General features: G+C 38.7%; 1 protein-coding gene across 5 annotated transcripts in view; it reads right to left on the bottom strand.

Moving 5' to 3' along the window:
- Positions 1-16,030, bottom strand: part of LOC116998358 (neuroendocrine protein 7B2) — a 42,409-nt gene that overhangs the window by 16,482 nt on the left and 9,897 nt on the right. For 3 of the 5 annotated variants that reach the window (XM_033063909.1, XM_033063910.1, XM_033063908.1), the window contains one exon: positions 12,970-15,647. In XM_033063909.1, the coding sequence (XP_032919800.1) occupies positions 14,062-15,647 (1,586 nt within the window). In that variant the 3' untranslated portion in view covers positions 12,970-14,061. Of the gene's footprint in view, positions 1-10,052; positions 10,286-10,915; positions 11,042-11,328; positions 15,648-16,030 lie in introns of those variants that run through there. The other 2 variants (XM_033063911.2, XM_033063912.2) reach the window with 2 other exon arrangements.

Genomic DNA, 16,030 nt, shown 5'->3' with positions numbered 1-16,030 from the left:
GCCGAAACAATCAGCTCCCTTTCACGTGCAGGATTTCTGTGAGCATTTATTATTAAGCATTTCACATTCCTACAGGATAAACTAGAGGTTTAAGTCTCTTGGGCTGAGAGCAGCATTGTCCTAAGTAAGCTTTGAATTTAATTTAAAATATATGCATATATGTAGTCATCTAGCACTAGTCTTGAACTGTTCAGCGTAGAAAACTAAAAAAGAACAATGCTTCTCACCATTATTATAATTCTGAAAAATCTTTTATCAGAGATTTCAGTTAGAGATCCTTGGAATGATTAAAAGTTTAAAGAGTATACATGTCAGCTCATTTCTTTGTAAGAGCAAAACTGTCTTGTATGGGTTTCCCACCCATGCAGACAACGTAACCACTCCATTTCTGGAGGACAAAAAAAAAAGAAAAAAAAAAAAAGAAAGGAAAATAAACATAAAGAGCAACTAATTTCTTGCAGTTATTGAATATTTCCCTGATCAAACACATCCAATGAAAATGCTGTTAGTCCACTGAAGTTTAGCTGCTGCTAGCCATCTATTGGAGTGTAAAGTACAGTGGGAAAAGATCTGTGGAGAGCAATCCTCCAAACACAAACAGGCGGTGCTGTCCCTCTGAAGAGTCAGTTTAAGAAAGTCAATGAGAATGGATTTTCAAAAGTGAATTGCCAAATATTTAAAGAGGACAAATTTGCCTTTCAGTCTCTTTGAAACCATTTCCCATGTCACAGTGAAGATAGAGTTACCCCAATCACAAATTCAGAAAATAGGTAGTCTGACAAATCTTAGCACAGAGATACAAAATAGGAAGGATCTTGAGTATGTGTTGTGAGTAAATAAATTCCAAATCCCAAGTTAAAGACCTTTACTTAGCAAGTCATTCAGGTGCCTCAGAGTGTCCAAACCCCTCACAGATTCACAAGGGAAATCTTCTCCCTGAGCAAAAATTACACCTCTTAGAACCAGTACAAACTCCAAGCAAACATGAGCTGCAAGGGAAGCCTGGTATAGCTTATCCCATTTACCCAATGGGATAAGGGAGCAAATACATATTAATCAGAGATGTAATACCATACTTCCTACTTAGCAAAATCTTTTTTAATCTGGATTATTTGCTTTTATCACGGGGAAAAAAAATCTTCAAGGTTGTTTACAGTATCTCCTCAACAAATCAGAGATACATCTTTCTTCTTTCAAGTGTCAGCTTCCCATACTACCCTGCACTTTCATCCCCAGTCATCTTGCCGTATCTACATTTGTTGTGTCATTGTCACATTCAAAAGGAACATCTCCCCAGTCAAAGGCAGGTTTGACAGAATGCTTCCCACTGCTCTCATGTTAAACTGGGACAGCATCCACTAACTTACTTTCTCTTTTCTTTTGTTACCTGCAGGACCACCCATCATGTAAACTCTCAAAAAATCCTGAATGCAGAAAATTACATTTTCCTTGCCCTTTCTAACACTTCTAAAGGCTTTACTGCACCAATGCTGTAATTATAATTGTGCTAGCTTCATCCTAGAGAGTTCTATCCTGCTTGCTGAAATTGATTAAGCACAGGAAGTGAGGAGAACTGAAAAAAGTTATGAATTATCGCATTTTGTCTAGTTCACAGAAGCTGCTAAATAAGAGAATAGGGAAGGAGAAAAAGCATAGGAGAACAAAGAATGGAAAAATGCAAACCTAGCCAACTTCCTTAACTATTCAAGAGCATGCCTCAAGAAACACAAAAATACTACAGCTATACATGCTCAGGCATCCCAGATTCCAGAGTCAGTTTGTCTTCTCCTTAATGACAAAGTTTCTTAAAACTATAAAGACTAATTTTCTATTTCTCTGCAGAAGGACAATTCTTTCTAAAGCCTTAAGCACACACATCATACAATTACTAACCTTGCTTTCAGCAAATAATTCCATTTTATCCAATATTTTAATTACAAACAGTACAAATATTTAAGATATTAAAGGCTCTTATTGTGAAATAGAACCAAAGTAATGCCCATGCTTCTCACAATAAATTTATAACAGTAGCTTATATGTCATTATTATTCAAACTGTATACACAATAAAAGATTCCAGCAGCCCACTTGCTGACAAAGCAAAAAAAAGCAAACTCTTATGCCTGTCTTGGTTGAACAGTCCTCTAATGGACTGTATTAACTTCAGCTGAGCAGTGGCATTTGCACTTCCCCATGTGGATGAGCTGACCCTTTTCACACACACAGTGCATCATGCAGCACACAGCCAGGGCCCCTCTGCCACCCTGCCTTGCAGCCACCACACACCAACAGAGTGAAACAAAACCCCCAAAGCCAGCAAATCTCCCCCTCCTGTCACTGCCACAGCACTACCTCGCTACTGACCACATGTGCAACACGTGGTTCTGGGAAACAGGGGCAGGAAAGGAAAACAGTGACCTCCTTTATGCCACCAGGGATGGGACACCGTTTCAGTTCCATAATTGTAAATGTGCCAATGAAAGACTGGAACACTTCATTCACTGGCACTTTATTCACTTGACACCAGCTGCATGAGAAGTCCATCAGTGTCAACACATTTAATGCTCCTTTCACTCCTGTAATGTGAAGCCTGGATGCACCAGAAACATCCAGAACACCCATGTTTTCTCTCTGCTGCTCCACTGAGCTTCTAAAAATTTTTGTGTTCGTTTCCCCATTCATATTCATTTAATTCCATTTTCCATGCAGATGGCTCAAAGTCTCAGCTGGTCCAACAGCAGGTTTAAAACCTTCCCATGCCTGTCTGACAGCTGCTATAAGGCAGAATTCCCAAATGCCTCAAACAACCTCCTTGTGAGCATTCCCAGTGCCGAGCTGGAAGGCTCCAGCCTCTGCCCTGATGAGCCAGTATTACCTCAGAACTCCAAGAGCAGAGGCCTTGCCATGCAAAACCACCTCAGTTAAGATGAGGCTTCTTCTGCGCTTGGATAAAAGCACTGGCACACAACGAAGAGGCAACAGAGCAGGGAGATGTAGAGCTCTGACAGGTAAGACCACGCCCAGCACTGCTCTTTGGTGCTGCAAAATGGACTCAGATGAGCTGATGTGAGTACTAAAGCATCCCAGGGGGAAGAACCAGCTCCTTCAGCTGACAGCATTCTTCTCATCCATCCCTGCAGCTGAGAGCACTGCTGAGCACACACACCATGGCCAGCACAGGGAGAAAAGCTCTGTGAACCTCTGAAGAGTGCCAGAGATCCTATTTCCTGGCACAACACCAAAATCAAGAAGAGTAAGAGTCTCTTCTTTCTCTAGATTTCTAAAATATCTCTTCATAGAGCCAAGTAAATTTTAAAGTATTTTCTTACTGCAAGTTAATTTAAAATTCAGGTGAGTGCATGGGAAATGCAGCTGATTTGGAGACAACTGCAGAAAGGTACAAATCCTAGCAGGCTCACAGAATCACAAAATATATAGATTTGGAAGGGACCCATAGGGATCAAGTCCAACTCCTCACTCTGCACAGCATCATCCCCAAGAGTCACACCATGTGTCCAAGAGCATTGTCCAAAATCTTCTTGAGCTCTGCCAGGCTGATGCTGTGACCACTGCCCTGGGGAGCTGTTCCAGTGCCCAGACACCCTCTGGGTGAAGAACCTGTTCCTAATATCCAACCTGTTGACAACTTCAGACCATTAACAGGCCCTGTCACTGCTCACAACAGAGGAAAATCAGTGCCTGCCCCTCCTTTTCCCCTTATGAGGAATTTGTAACTGCACTGAGATCTCCCCTCAGTCTCCCCATGAGAGATAAGCAGGGAAAAAAATCTTCAAAAATAAGAGCTCATCATAACTTGGCCAGTCTTCATTGAAAGATTTTTTAAATACTTTGGGACAATTTTCCATATTCCATATTTCATTTTCCATATAACATATTCCAATGGTAGATGGAATTTTACAGATTCATATTCAATTTCTCTATACCTTCTTCCAAGAGCAGAAAATGCAGTTATTATAAAGCATCAGATAATACAGAAGCTATCATATTCCCTTTCCTCTTCAGGATTCTTACCTCTCCTTCTGGATTTTCCCTCTACTAAAAAATGTACAAAAAAGTAATTGTGGCTACAAATCCCATTCTAATGGATTAATTATCTTTAGGTACATGATAATCTACTTAATTCTAAATTCCTACAGACCTGCCATCTTTCTTTCCCAAAAGCTGCTTGAGATGGGACTCTTTCTTATTTGGTGGCATCTTTTAAAGAAGACTTTATGAATAGCAGCAGCAGTCTGTATCACATAGCAATGGTTTGTAGGAGCTTTTAAGAGTTGGAGTCACTCCCTTTTTGGTTCCTCTGCAGAGGTATGTGATGCCTGCACATCCTCCTGCAATCACAGGAGGAGGATGTTTCAACAAAAGGTTTCAAAGCCTCAAATCTAAATAGGTTCCTCAGTCAGATCCCCCTCAAGAAACAGAGATCTGGAGAGAAACAGGGATTAATATTCTTTTCTTCTTGTGTTCTCCACTGACTCTTCTCTGACTGGATTTGAGAGTTTCCCCTGATGCTCCCAGCCACTCTGAGAACACAGGAGTAGCACCTGCACCCCTCCTGCAGCTCTGGGGCATCAATGCTCAGTCGTGGCAGAGCTCACAGTGGTAACACCTACTGCCTCTGCTGGATCCTGCCCTTGCTCCTCTATAGTTGTGAAGCACACTGAGGTAACCTGGTATGACCTCCATGCAGCAGCAAAACACCAGCTTGTCTTTCTTATGGCTCACTGCTGCTCATGGCTTATAAATTCACATGGAATCAAGGACATCACAGGCCAAATTTCAAAGATTTTTTTTCCCTTAAGAAAAATAAAGTCACATCACCTCATCATTTTCCTGTTTGTGGAGTTAGTTATAAAATGCATAAACACTCTACATGCAGTTTCTTCACAGACCTGTCCCATATCACTCAGATTAAGAAAATCCACTGTACCTCACTGCTATCATTTGGCACTGTCATTAGCTTTTAAATTCAGAAATCAGCATTTTAAGGCACCTCTCTTATGACATGTATCACTCCCAATACTCAAATTCTGGTTGCACTGAACACTACAATTTGTGGCAAAAAATGCAAAGAAAATAGGTATTTTTAGACAAATCTATCCCAATCTAGAAATTTACATATTGTTGTATAAACAACTGTAGGTTTCCTACTTTCATTTTATCTCAGAAATTTGAGATGTCCATATTAAATTTTGAAATCATACTTTCTGGGCTATTTAGATAACTTGGGGAAAAAAAAAAACAAAACAAAACCACACCAGAAACCTCAACAACAAACAAATCAGCCTCCCTGGCTGTGGGAGGTCTCCCAGAGCTCAGCCCTGTGCAGATGGCCCCACACTCTGACACTGCTCCCCCTGGGTGCTGGCACAGACTCTGCCACTGAGCACCTAAACTGGAGCAAAGAGGGTGCAGCAGTCACACTGCTGTGTTTGCTGAGCCCCAGGTATCACACAATTATTACTTGTAGTCACCCAAGGATGTCCAAATATATGGGGGTATAGCATAGCACGCATTAGCCTGAAGGTGAACGAGTGAAAAGGTCATTTCTGCACTGGTTTCACTGGGGGAATTCATCAGCAAAAGTTTATGCAACTTTCTAATGCAAAGATGTCACTGTTCTTGTAGGAAACAAGTGCCTGTCTTGCAGCTACAACACAGGACAGACAGCAAAGTAATACTATTCTTTACTAATGAGAAAACCTTTACTTTTCTTATTAGTAAAATGTAAACAAAATAGACACTATAAACATGCGTGAGTAATCTGCATAATTTTATGGACAGTAGGTTCGATGCAGAGTGTTGTTATTTGTACAGTCTGTGCTGACAAGCCATTAACTACCAGTTTTTAGTAGACATATTTGCATAATGTTCCAGACTCTTGAATTTTATCATCTCAATCTAACAAACAGTAACTACACTTTTCTAAAACAATAAACGTACTTACTTCCTTTCAAAATAATCAAACAAACCCCAGCCTGTTTCCAGTAGCTATGAGGAGTCTCTGCAGGAAAATCAAAAGCCTCCCTAAGAGGCATTGTATTTCTTAGATTTCCTTATACCTACAAACAATCACAATTTAAGAGACATCCTTTAATGTTGTCACTGAGGGTGACAGCATTATGCCTCTTCTGCACGCTGAGGACTTCAGACTCTGGGCTGTCATGCCAGCTAGCACCTTTAGCAACAATAATTTTGTTTGACGGGGCTTTAAGAAATAAAAACAACTAAATCAAACACAAACAAACCACACAAGAAGCTTTCTGTTGTACTGAATTTATGGTAGGTAATATTTCCAAAAGGAAAAGGTGACTTCACATTTCCAATCATCAAATTAAGTGCTGTAAACTACTCAAGACGAGCTACTGGTGCCCCCGTGTGTTTAAGTGGGATTTTTACTGTTGTCCTATGCAGGGTATAATAGGCCTGAAATTTACATTATATGCTTATTCCCTTCCATTCCTCAGAAAAAGGAAAACCAAACAATAACAAACAAAAAAATCCCTTAAATATTGGCGCAAAATTGTAAGCATGCAGGGAAAGAAAAAAAAAAAAAAAAGAGCTCTGTTACTTCATAAATGCCCTGCCAGAAAGAAAAAATAACTTCTATGTTTTCTGAAATAATTAATGCATTTCTTTATTTTATTCTTTTGTTCTCTTTTAACATACATGCAGCCTCCTTATCTGTAGAAAGCTTGAATATAGCCCAGCAAGGCTTGCATAGTATTTTAGTGATAAGCTGAACAGTAAGTACAGAAACACAGTTACTCATTAAAAAATTCCTATTTTGCTTTTCTGTTTGCCAGTCTTTTTATAGATGCTGCTAAGTGACTCCAATATAGCTTTCTGATAAGATGAATGATTAAGGAGAGTGATTGTTATTAGAGAAATTAGACTAGTTAATATAAGTTTCTTACTTTTTGGAATCAGGGCATTTTCTACACACTATTCCTATTTTAGCAGCCTGAAGTAACCTGAAGTAACACTAAATTGACAAGTACAAAGTTAAGGAGAAGTTTAAAAAAAACCAAAAAAAACCCTGAAGCAAACATGTGTTCATAGATTTCAACACAATGAAAGGCAGAATCTTTTTTGCAATTAACAAGCTGTAATTTTTTATTTTTTATTTTTTTTTAATCCATCAACATGAAAACTATCTGGTCACTTCAAAAAGAGAGCATATGCTACTAAATGTATTTTCTGAAAATTGTCCTGTTTTTAGTTTTCTTTGGTATAGAATAGGTTTGCAACTGCACTTTCTACAGCCAAGTCAGCCCTAATTTTTTTTGAAGGGAAGGGATAGGGTGGGTGTGAAGGTAAGAATGGGAATGATCATGTATAGTTCCTTGCAACACATCCGACCTCTGTTTTTTTAGCATTTTAAAGTCAAAATAGAATAATTAACACCAGTAAAAAAGTAGAAAGCTGAGATGGAAAATAAGCAGGATCAGGAAATCTGCTGGTGAACTAGCAGCAATAATATTTGTGTTGCATATTAAATTATTAAGCTCTTATTCATGGAAATAATAACACGGAAAGTTATTATAATAATCACTCAAATTTGCAAACATTTCATTATAATCAGGTTGCTAGAGTAAACTTGTTTATATTATGACAGCCTAAATTTGTTTCCAAATTCCAAAGCCACAAAAATTAATTTTCTCTGACAGTATGTTGCTTGCAAGTGTGCACATACAATGGGTGAAATCTTGGCCTTTTCAAAGTCAGTGGTACCTCTGGAACTGTGGCTTAGCTGAACCTGATGGCAAGGACAGCTATCACCACTGCTGCTGGGGCCATTTCTGACAAAAACCTGTTGTTAAGTAAAACAATTTTCTGTAGGAACATACTAAATTTATTGAAGTCATTGATAGAGGGTTGTTTTTATGCTGAGATGCAGTATCCATTCAAAATGAAAAACAAATGCATCCCAGAGCAGTCAAGGCCTTAATGATGAGAATGCAGGCATGAAATGAACCTGGTTTTAAAATTTTTACTTTGTCACTGAAACCTGGAGTCTGAAAGTGGTTGGAAGTCAACACTTCTGGCAGCTCAGAAATTCTGATAAATAATAAGCATTTAATACCCAATTTTAATGTCCATTATTTTCATGCAAAAAACCCCAGTGAAGACAGAAGAGTAGTTCAGAAGAGTAGCTGGTGAATTACCACTTTGCCATGATGGTATTATGATGAAAACCCTGTTTTGCTGTGACACATTCTAATAATTCTAAAACCTCTTTCTTTCCTTCCACCTTAGTTTTCCTTTCTATTATCATGTAGAATTTTTTAAGCACTTGTACATGGAATTATTAGCCTGTGATAACAGTGAGGATATGTTATGGAAAGTCCATAGGTGAATTCTTCAGAATGTGAAACCTTGTACTGATGTTATTTAAAAACATATGGACTTATTTTTCAGAAAGAAATGCAAGGTTTGATGGATTAGCTATCCTATAATTCATTATAAATACACTCATGGTGAAAATTCACTGAATTATATCTACTTTTTTTAATAAGTACTCTGAGAAAATATTGTGTTCAAAGATGTAAGACAACATTTACTGTCAAACTGCAAACAATCTTTTCTTAGGCTGAAGTTTCTTATCAGATACTTTTAGACATATCTATCTATAGATAGATACACATCACCACAAGAAACCAAAGAAAGAGTAAGTGATTGCTACCTAAAAAACTCACCACTGATTACTCTATAAAAAGCAACATTTGATACACAGGTCTGGTTTGCTTGCCTATTTCTACACTGACTGATAGCGTTCACCCCACAAGACCATTTAAAATCAACTGGATTTATCACCTTCCAGTTTTACCCTGCCACATACACAGACGGATTTTTAATTTTTTTTAAAAAAGGAGAAACAAAAAAATGTTTGCCTAACCTGCTGTTTCTGGAAGACTATGAACGACTGCAAAACTAGCTTTACTTCAGTCTCACAAACACTAGAAAACCTTTGATACTTATACAAAGAGATGCATAGTCTGATTTTGCTAACTTAGTCTCTGTTATTTAAGTTTGCAGAAGAACATGTATATATCAAAGTTTCTTTGAAAAATATATAAATTTAGGTCTGCAATTATCTGGTAGAAACGCCTATTCAGCTTTAATCCTCTCCTCAGCCTCCATCAAAGCAATTGTATCTATTTACTAGGACAGTCTGTAGATCAGAATGAGGATAAAATAGAGAACACAGACTTACAAACTGTGGAGTCTTACTGCACTATCAGATTGATTTAATTCTGAGAGGAAGGTTGAGGGGTTCTGCCCTGTTTTGATGTTCACACATAAACAATAATATTTGGAGTTTCATACCTTCAACCTCTTGCTGTCATGCCAAAAGAAGAGCTGGTTTGTCCAGTTAAAATAGCAGCTCACTAAAACGTTATCCCAATATCCTTACATTTGAGCCAGATATTTCAAATTATTTACATAGCTATAAAAGACTGATTCCAAGGAAAACTTACATTGTCAGATCAGAGGTACTGGCCAAAAAAAATGAAGTTGAGCCCAAAGCATTTATCCCTGCAACATGGTTTTGAGGTGCTACTTGTGGACACAGGGAGAGGAGCACCCCAGTGTAAGGTTCATACCTTTATCTCACATGGCATCACAAACACTTGATCTCTTCTGGTTTGCAAATGTTTCTAAAATTCCATGGAATTTGGGCTCTACCGATAATATTTGTTTCATGTGAAATACATATGTAATATATTTAGACATAATATTCAGGAATAATTTAGCAAATCCATTGTTTTGAAGCACTAGAGATCAGACAATGCCAAAACAACGTAACTTTTTCTGCAAAGCCTATACATTAAAAAGCCCCATTAATTCTGCCAAAAACATTACATTATGGAAGGTGGAAGATGGATGGTGATTTTAAAACAGAAATCAAGCGACAATATGGTGAAGAAATCTATTACTTTAAGGTCATGATATTCTTTCTGTATCTATTAAAAAAATTATTACCAAAGCATACTAATAAATTAATCATAACTCCAAATAGAAATTAACTACCTTCAATGCTCTGTGGACCAACAAGATTCGTAGCCTGGTGTGCTGGATATTCTACCCGGGGTCTGGCAATGCCCAATTGCTCCATAACCCCATGGAGGAGCCTCTGAATATCTGCTTCAGTAACTCTGTCAGGTGTCCTAGGGCTGTGGCTAAAAGCTGAAGCCAATCCAAATGCCAGCAGAAATATCATGTTGCAAAGCAAGGTAGTTATCATAGTGGCAGCCACTCTTATCCTGTCAAAAAAAAAAAAGGGAATTTGATTATAAATTATAATGGGGGAGGGGGGGGAATCCTATACGTGCAGCAGAAATAACATCTGATCCTCCTATTGGACTTTACTACCATAGGTTCTAGGGGTAGCTGAAGTCTAGCCAGCTGGAAATTGGGCAGGGGGAAGCCAGTGAGGGAATAGGGTGGATGTATTCTTCTTTTCTATAAGAAATATTTTGCAGCAAATTATAGAAATCAATTTGCTGATTTGCTTTTTTTTCCTGCAAACAAAATGAATCCACATTTTCATTTGATGAGAATACGTCATCCATAACACCATCCACCCCCCTCCATGTTTATTATGCTATTTATAAAGCTCTGGTCTGAAAACCAAGAACTCTTCATCGAGGAACTGTGTTTTCCAGGCTCTGTTCTTCCATTGTCTGAAAAATCAATAGTAAGAGAATGCGGAACAGCCTGCATATATTTTGTTTGCACCTTAACACAAAAGGCTTCCGACTTCATGTGCATCGTCAAATGTTTCATTTGTTTCCTTGAATCTTTTCTACTAAATGCCCGTACAACATACTTTAATAAGTAAAAAAACCGCCAAAGCCAACAACAAAAAACCACAACAAGGGAGCACCACTTACTGTCCTCTGACAGGCTGAATTTTAATCAGAATGCTTGTTTTCTAAATCTCCTTTCCCCTCACATCACAGACTAATTAAAATGCATCACTTCCAGTCCCCTGGATAAACAAAACCCCCTCGAGCTCCCCTTGTCTTCCTTAACACACGCACAGCTGCCTGATTTCTTCACGCCAGATGTTTAAAGATGCTCCAGCCCCCGGCGCAAGGCACCTGGGAACCTTGGAGGCAAAAATGGCTGAAACCCCAATGCTGGGAATGTTCGCCCCGCGCCGCGCTCCGCCCGCAGCCCTCCCGCCCCAGCGGCCTCTGCAGCCTCCGTCTCGCTGGAAAAAACCCGCTTTTCTCAGAACAGCCCCGCCGCGGCCCTGGCCAGGAGCCGCGATCCCGTCCCTCCTCCCGGAGCCGCCGCTCACCTCCCGCTCCCGGCGCGGCTCTGCGGGGGCGGCGGCTCCGTGCGCATCCTCCGTGCGCCCGCTCCCCCTGCCCCGCCGGGAGCTCCTGCGGGCTCGGTCCGGCGGACACACAGGGCTCGGGGGATATTAAAAACATGCCAGTGTAACAGTCTAGAAAGGGGCTCGATGCATTAAGGGTGACAGAAATGATACTACATATTCCTGGGAGAGTAGCCATCTTCCTGCCGTGATTTCTGTCTCCAGAACAACATGATCAATGATTTACTTATAGAGTGATAGTGTTATCTAACTGCAGGTTTACAGGGTAGCAACACGGCGACCATCTCCACGGATTTGCAGGTACACGGCTCCAGATTAAGCAAATCTAGACCCATCACCCACAGTGGAGATTATCAAGAAGATAACTACAAAAGTATCTTGCTAAATGAAGTCTCATCTAACACAGCACTCGGCAAAACAGTAGCTTCTAAAGGTTTTTATATGTATCATTCCTTCACTGCTACTGACAGAATGCATCACATCCCAGTTTAGCATAGCCATCCACAGAAAAACTCCCAGAATGTACCCCATAAACCACAACAGTCACATGAACTACACTCGCAGATTACTCTTTTTCCTGCTCTCCGGTACATTAGGCAAACTGTCAGTTGCAGGATTAAGCAGTAGGGACTTGCACTTGGCATCTAGTGTTTTTTTCTGCAAAACATAATCAACTTTATATAAAGGGAGGTATGTCCAAACTGTTCTACAAATCTAAAAGCAGAACCTAAACTTTAAGTGTTTTTTCTTTATTAGGGCCCTATCAACTTCCCTCTAAGAGAATAAGTTTAGATGTTTCAAGACTAGCTTGCATGGACGATCAAAAGTAGCTTACTGCTCCACATAAGACACTTTGTTAATATGTACCAAATATTTAGAATGCTAATTCAGGTTTGACAATCTCAAGTCTGCCTTTTAAACAAAAATCAGTGTGAGACCTCACTATTAAAGGACTTGCACCTCATTTTCTACCTGACGATGCCTTCTGTCCTATTTCCAGCTCCCACCTCCTTGCAACAGCCATGGCAGCTGCGAGTTGCTGCTGATCCTCACCTCAGTGAGATGATCCAAAAGACAGTGCTCTAACCTGCTCAGCCTATTGAGAGATCTGCCAGCACCAGCTAAAGGCAGAGGGTAGGAGCATGCTGCCAAGAGAAGCAGCTTCCTCTTTGGATGGTGGTGAACTGAGAGACTCCATTACTTCATGAAACCAGAGCTTCCCATTCTTAACCACAACACCAAGCAAGCTGAAGATCTTCATGGTTGGCTCCCCGGCATTAGGCTTTACAGAAATGCAGCAAGCGTGAGGCAGGAGGTTTCCACAGATCAAGGAGCTGAATCAATTCAACTTGCAAGTTGGTGGATATATAAGGAACAGAAATTCCTTTGATTAACATACCCTTTTAAGAAGTTCAGAAGACTACTGCTGATAAACTGTTGCATCATGCCTTTTGCTAGTTGTGAGAATTACCAACATGTAGCTAAGATGAACAAAAAGGACAGCCAGAACAGATTTACTTCTGGCTTCAGTATTTTGGTGTCTACAGTCTGTGTGTAACAGCACAATCTAACTTTCCAAGTCATTATAGAAGAACAAACTCAGAAAAGGGAAAAAAACAATGGTTTTATTAAAACCAAAAGCATCCAGTGCTTCAGCGCTAACGTTTTGCCCATAAGCAATTAACACATATAAAAAGTTAATGAACGGTTTCAAGTGTTTACTCTTAAATTATTTTACAACTGATGACAGACAAACAGTTTTCATTCCAAAAGATGTAAACATTTGCTTGTGCAAATCAACCTTTAACACACAATGGCTTCTTACACTCATCTCTTGCAACACTTACAGCATCTAAATCCAGCTTCTGCACCGCCTAGTTAACATAATTCTACAGCTCTAAAAATAAATTAAAACTCCCCTCTCATGTTACAATAAAACATTTTATTACTCATAACTGAAAATACTCTGTACCTACTGCAGAACACAACACTGGATGAGGTTTTAAGACTTCTCAGTTCTTGAATAAACTGCACATTTGTTTTCCATGTGTTCTAATAATTCTCCAGTGCGTGTGCACACGTGGATTGATTATATTTTGACATTTACCTACTCAACAAGCAAAGTGTGCTCCAAATTTACTCCAACAAAAATAAAAAACATTGTCTCAAATGAAATAGACCTCATATGAGGTCCAACTTAGTAGTATCAGGGTGCTACAATACACTTAAAACTAAAAAGTAAATAAATTTAAACTACCAATACTGAGCATCAAAACACTTCCTTTCACGTCTGTTAAATTTGTTTTAAATATTTGATAAATTGTTTTTGAACTTGATACTTAAATACTAAATACTCCAAGGACAGTTTTGGGAGATGCAGCATATATTTAGAAGCCAAGATAATCAAAATTTGAATCTAACACAAACACTTGTGTTAGACTATTTACAGATTAACAGATTATTTGTTTTATAAGTCAAATTCATTTAGTTGAACTGACAAACAGTTACAGAAGTTTCAGTAAATGAAGAAAACCTCAATGTAAAACAAATTGCTATTTGTACATCTTCACAGCTCATTCACTTAGATGAAAAATTACAAATAAAAAGAGCTAGGAAAAAAAAAATCATACAAATTTAGATTTTTCCAAAGGTTAACCAAGTTACAAAGAACCCATTTAGCCATCACATTTGATCTTATAAGTCTACTGGCTTTGCAGCTGGTAGCAGTTTTACTTCAGATATTGGATTCTTTGGAGAGCCTCTATAACGAACTCTTTCTTTTCCTGAAGTACTTCTTGTGATCATGGATTTTTCTGGGGCAACACCTAGAATATTTATATCTGCGTTAACTTTCAAGCTGGATTTAACCATTTCATAATTGGTTAGATCTTCTAGAACAGACTTTGGTGGATGAACAGTTGTTTTTTGTTCATGGATTTCAACAGTTCTGACAGAAACAGCAGGTTTGTCTGATGGATTTAATGGCCTGCAACATGATTTGGATGTTAATACTAGCTGCTTATGAGCTACAGAAACTCTGTCACGTGTGCTTTCACTCCTGCATGGCAAAAGCATGGAATTCTTGGAGGGTTTTTCTGTGCAGGGGAAAAGGGCAGAATCATAGCTCAAAGACTTAACAAGTGGTGAACCAACACCACTTGACTTAACCATCTGAGAGCTTACAGATGGTCTGTTAGCCTCCAAAAGGGAATTTATTCTTCTTACAGACTGTCTAACAGGAGTACGTTGAAACTTCAGAGGTGGTTTAGTTTTGCTTGTAGAATTTGGATCATTTAATGAAAGCTGGTTGAACCACTGTATGTGGTCAGAAACCTTCCCATGGTCAGAAACAGTCGATGTTTTAGTTAAAACTTTATCTGAATTTTCAGCTTTCAAGTATTGGTTGCCCATTTCATTTTGTGATTTAGGCAACTGTGAAGCAGGCAGACGTTCTGCCAAAGAAGGTTTAGCAGTACCCTCTTCCAAACTACAGCACTTTACCATACAGGTCTCAGCTGTTTGTGAGTGTATTAATTCTATTTCCTCTTTCCTTCCAGAGGAATCTGATTTGCACAATTCATCTTTTGTTGAATTGTTCCCAACAGTAAACTTATCCTCCTTGGCTAGAACTTGAGGCATAGGAAGTTCTTTTAGTTTTTTTATATCTGGTTTTGGGACCTGAAGTTCAAGCTCAATAGAAGTTTTGAAGTTTCTTTCCTCCAAAACGTCAATTTCCTCTTTTTTTGACTGCTGTTTATCAGCAGAAGATTGATTAAATTGGTGCAACAGCTCTCTGGATTTTACATTTGCTGGATTTTCAGAAACTTCTTCCACTAACACTTCTTTTGCTGAACCAAGCCCTGAGGGACACGGAGTTTCATTTAATATTTCACTTGCTACAACTGAGAGGGAGGATTTTTTATCACCAATCAAATTGTGGAGAATACTCCCAGATGCAGAGAAGGCTTGCTTAACTTTTAGTAATGTTTCTGTAGTTGAATTACTTTCATCTTCACAAAGTACAAGTTGTTCCAAGTTGTCTTGTTTGCTTACAGTTGAGGATTTGAATTCATCTACAGTAACTGGTGGCTTTCCAAATATCAGAACAGGTTCTGAAGAGCTGACTCCCATTTCAGAGTGTCCAGGCAGAATCTGCTCATTCTTGCTGACCACCTGAGAATCTGTAACAGCAGGACTATTCCATGACATTCGGTGAATGATCTTATTGTGACATTCTGGAGTTAGTAAGTTTTCCTCTGACTTGCTTACATTTCTTGAACCTTAAAATAAATACCACAGTGTTTAAGAAGAATTTATTGTGATCTTAATAACTATAGACAAAATTCTTAATAAAAAATTATCAAAGCAGTACTGAATTTAAAGATGTCATTATACCCTTAAATTTCAGAAATATAAGAAAAGTTATAGTATTGTAAGTGAAATCGTGCAAATCCTCTCATTTAACTAAGAGAGCTACTTAATTGCACTAGAAACACAACAAGCTTGTTCTAAACCAATTCTTTTTCCCAAGAAGTCATAGACATGCAAGTGATTTTTGACTTAGCTATAAGCATACTTTTAATGCAACTGTTTTCTTACTTTTATCCATAAAGTTGCTTTTGCAAAGTGGAAAAAAAAAAGTTTCCCCATGTAATACATTTGG

This window comes from Catharus ustulatus, chromosome 6, assembly GCF_009819885.2.
Source record: "Catharus ustulatus isolate bCatUst1 chromosome 6, bCatUst1.pri.v2, whole genome shotgun sequence".
NCBI lineage: Eukaryota > Metazoa > Chordata > Aves > Passeriformes > Turdidae > Catharus > Catharus ustulatus.
The sequence above is the reverse complement of the archived record's forward strand: the minus strand, read 5'-3'. Positions and strand labels throughout refer to the sequence as shown.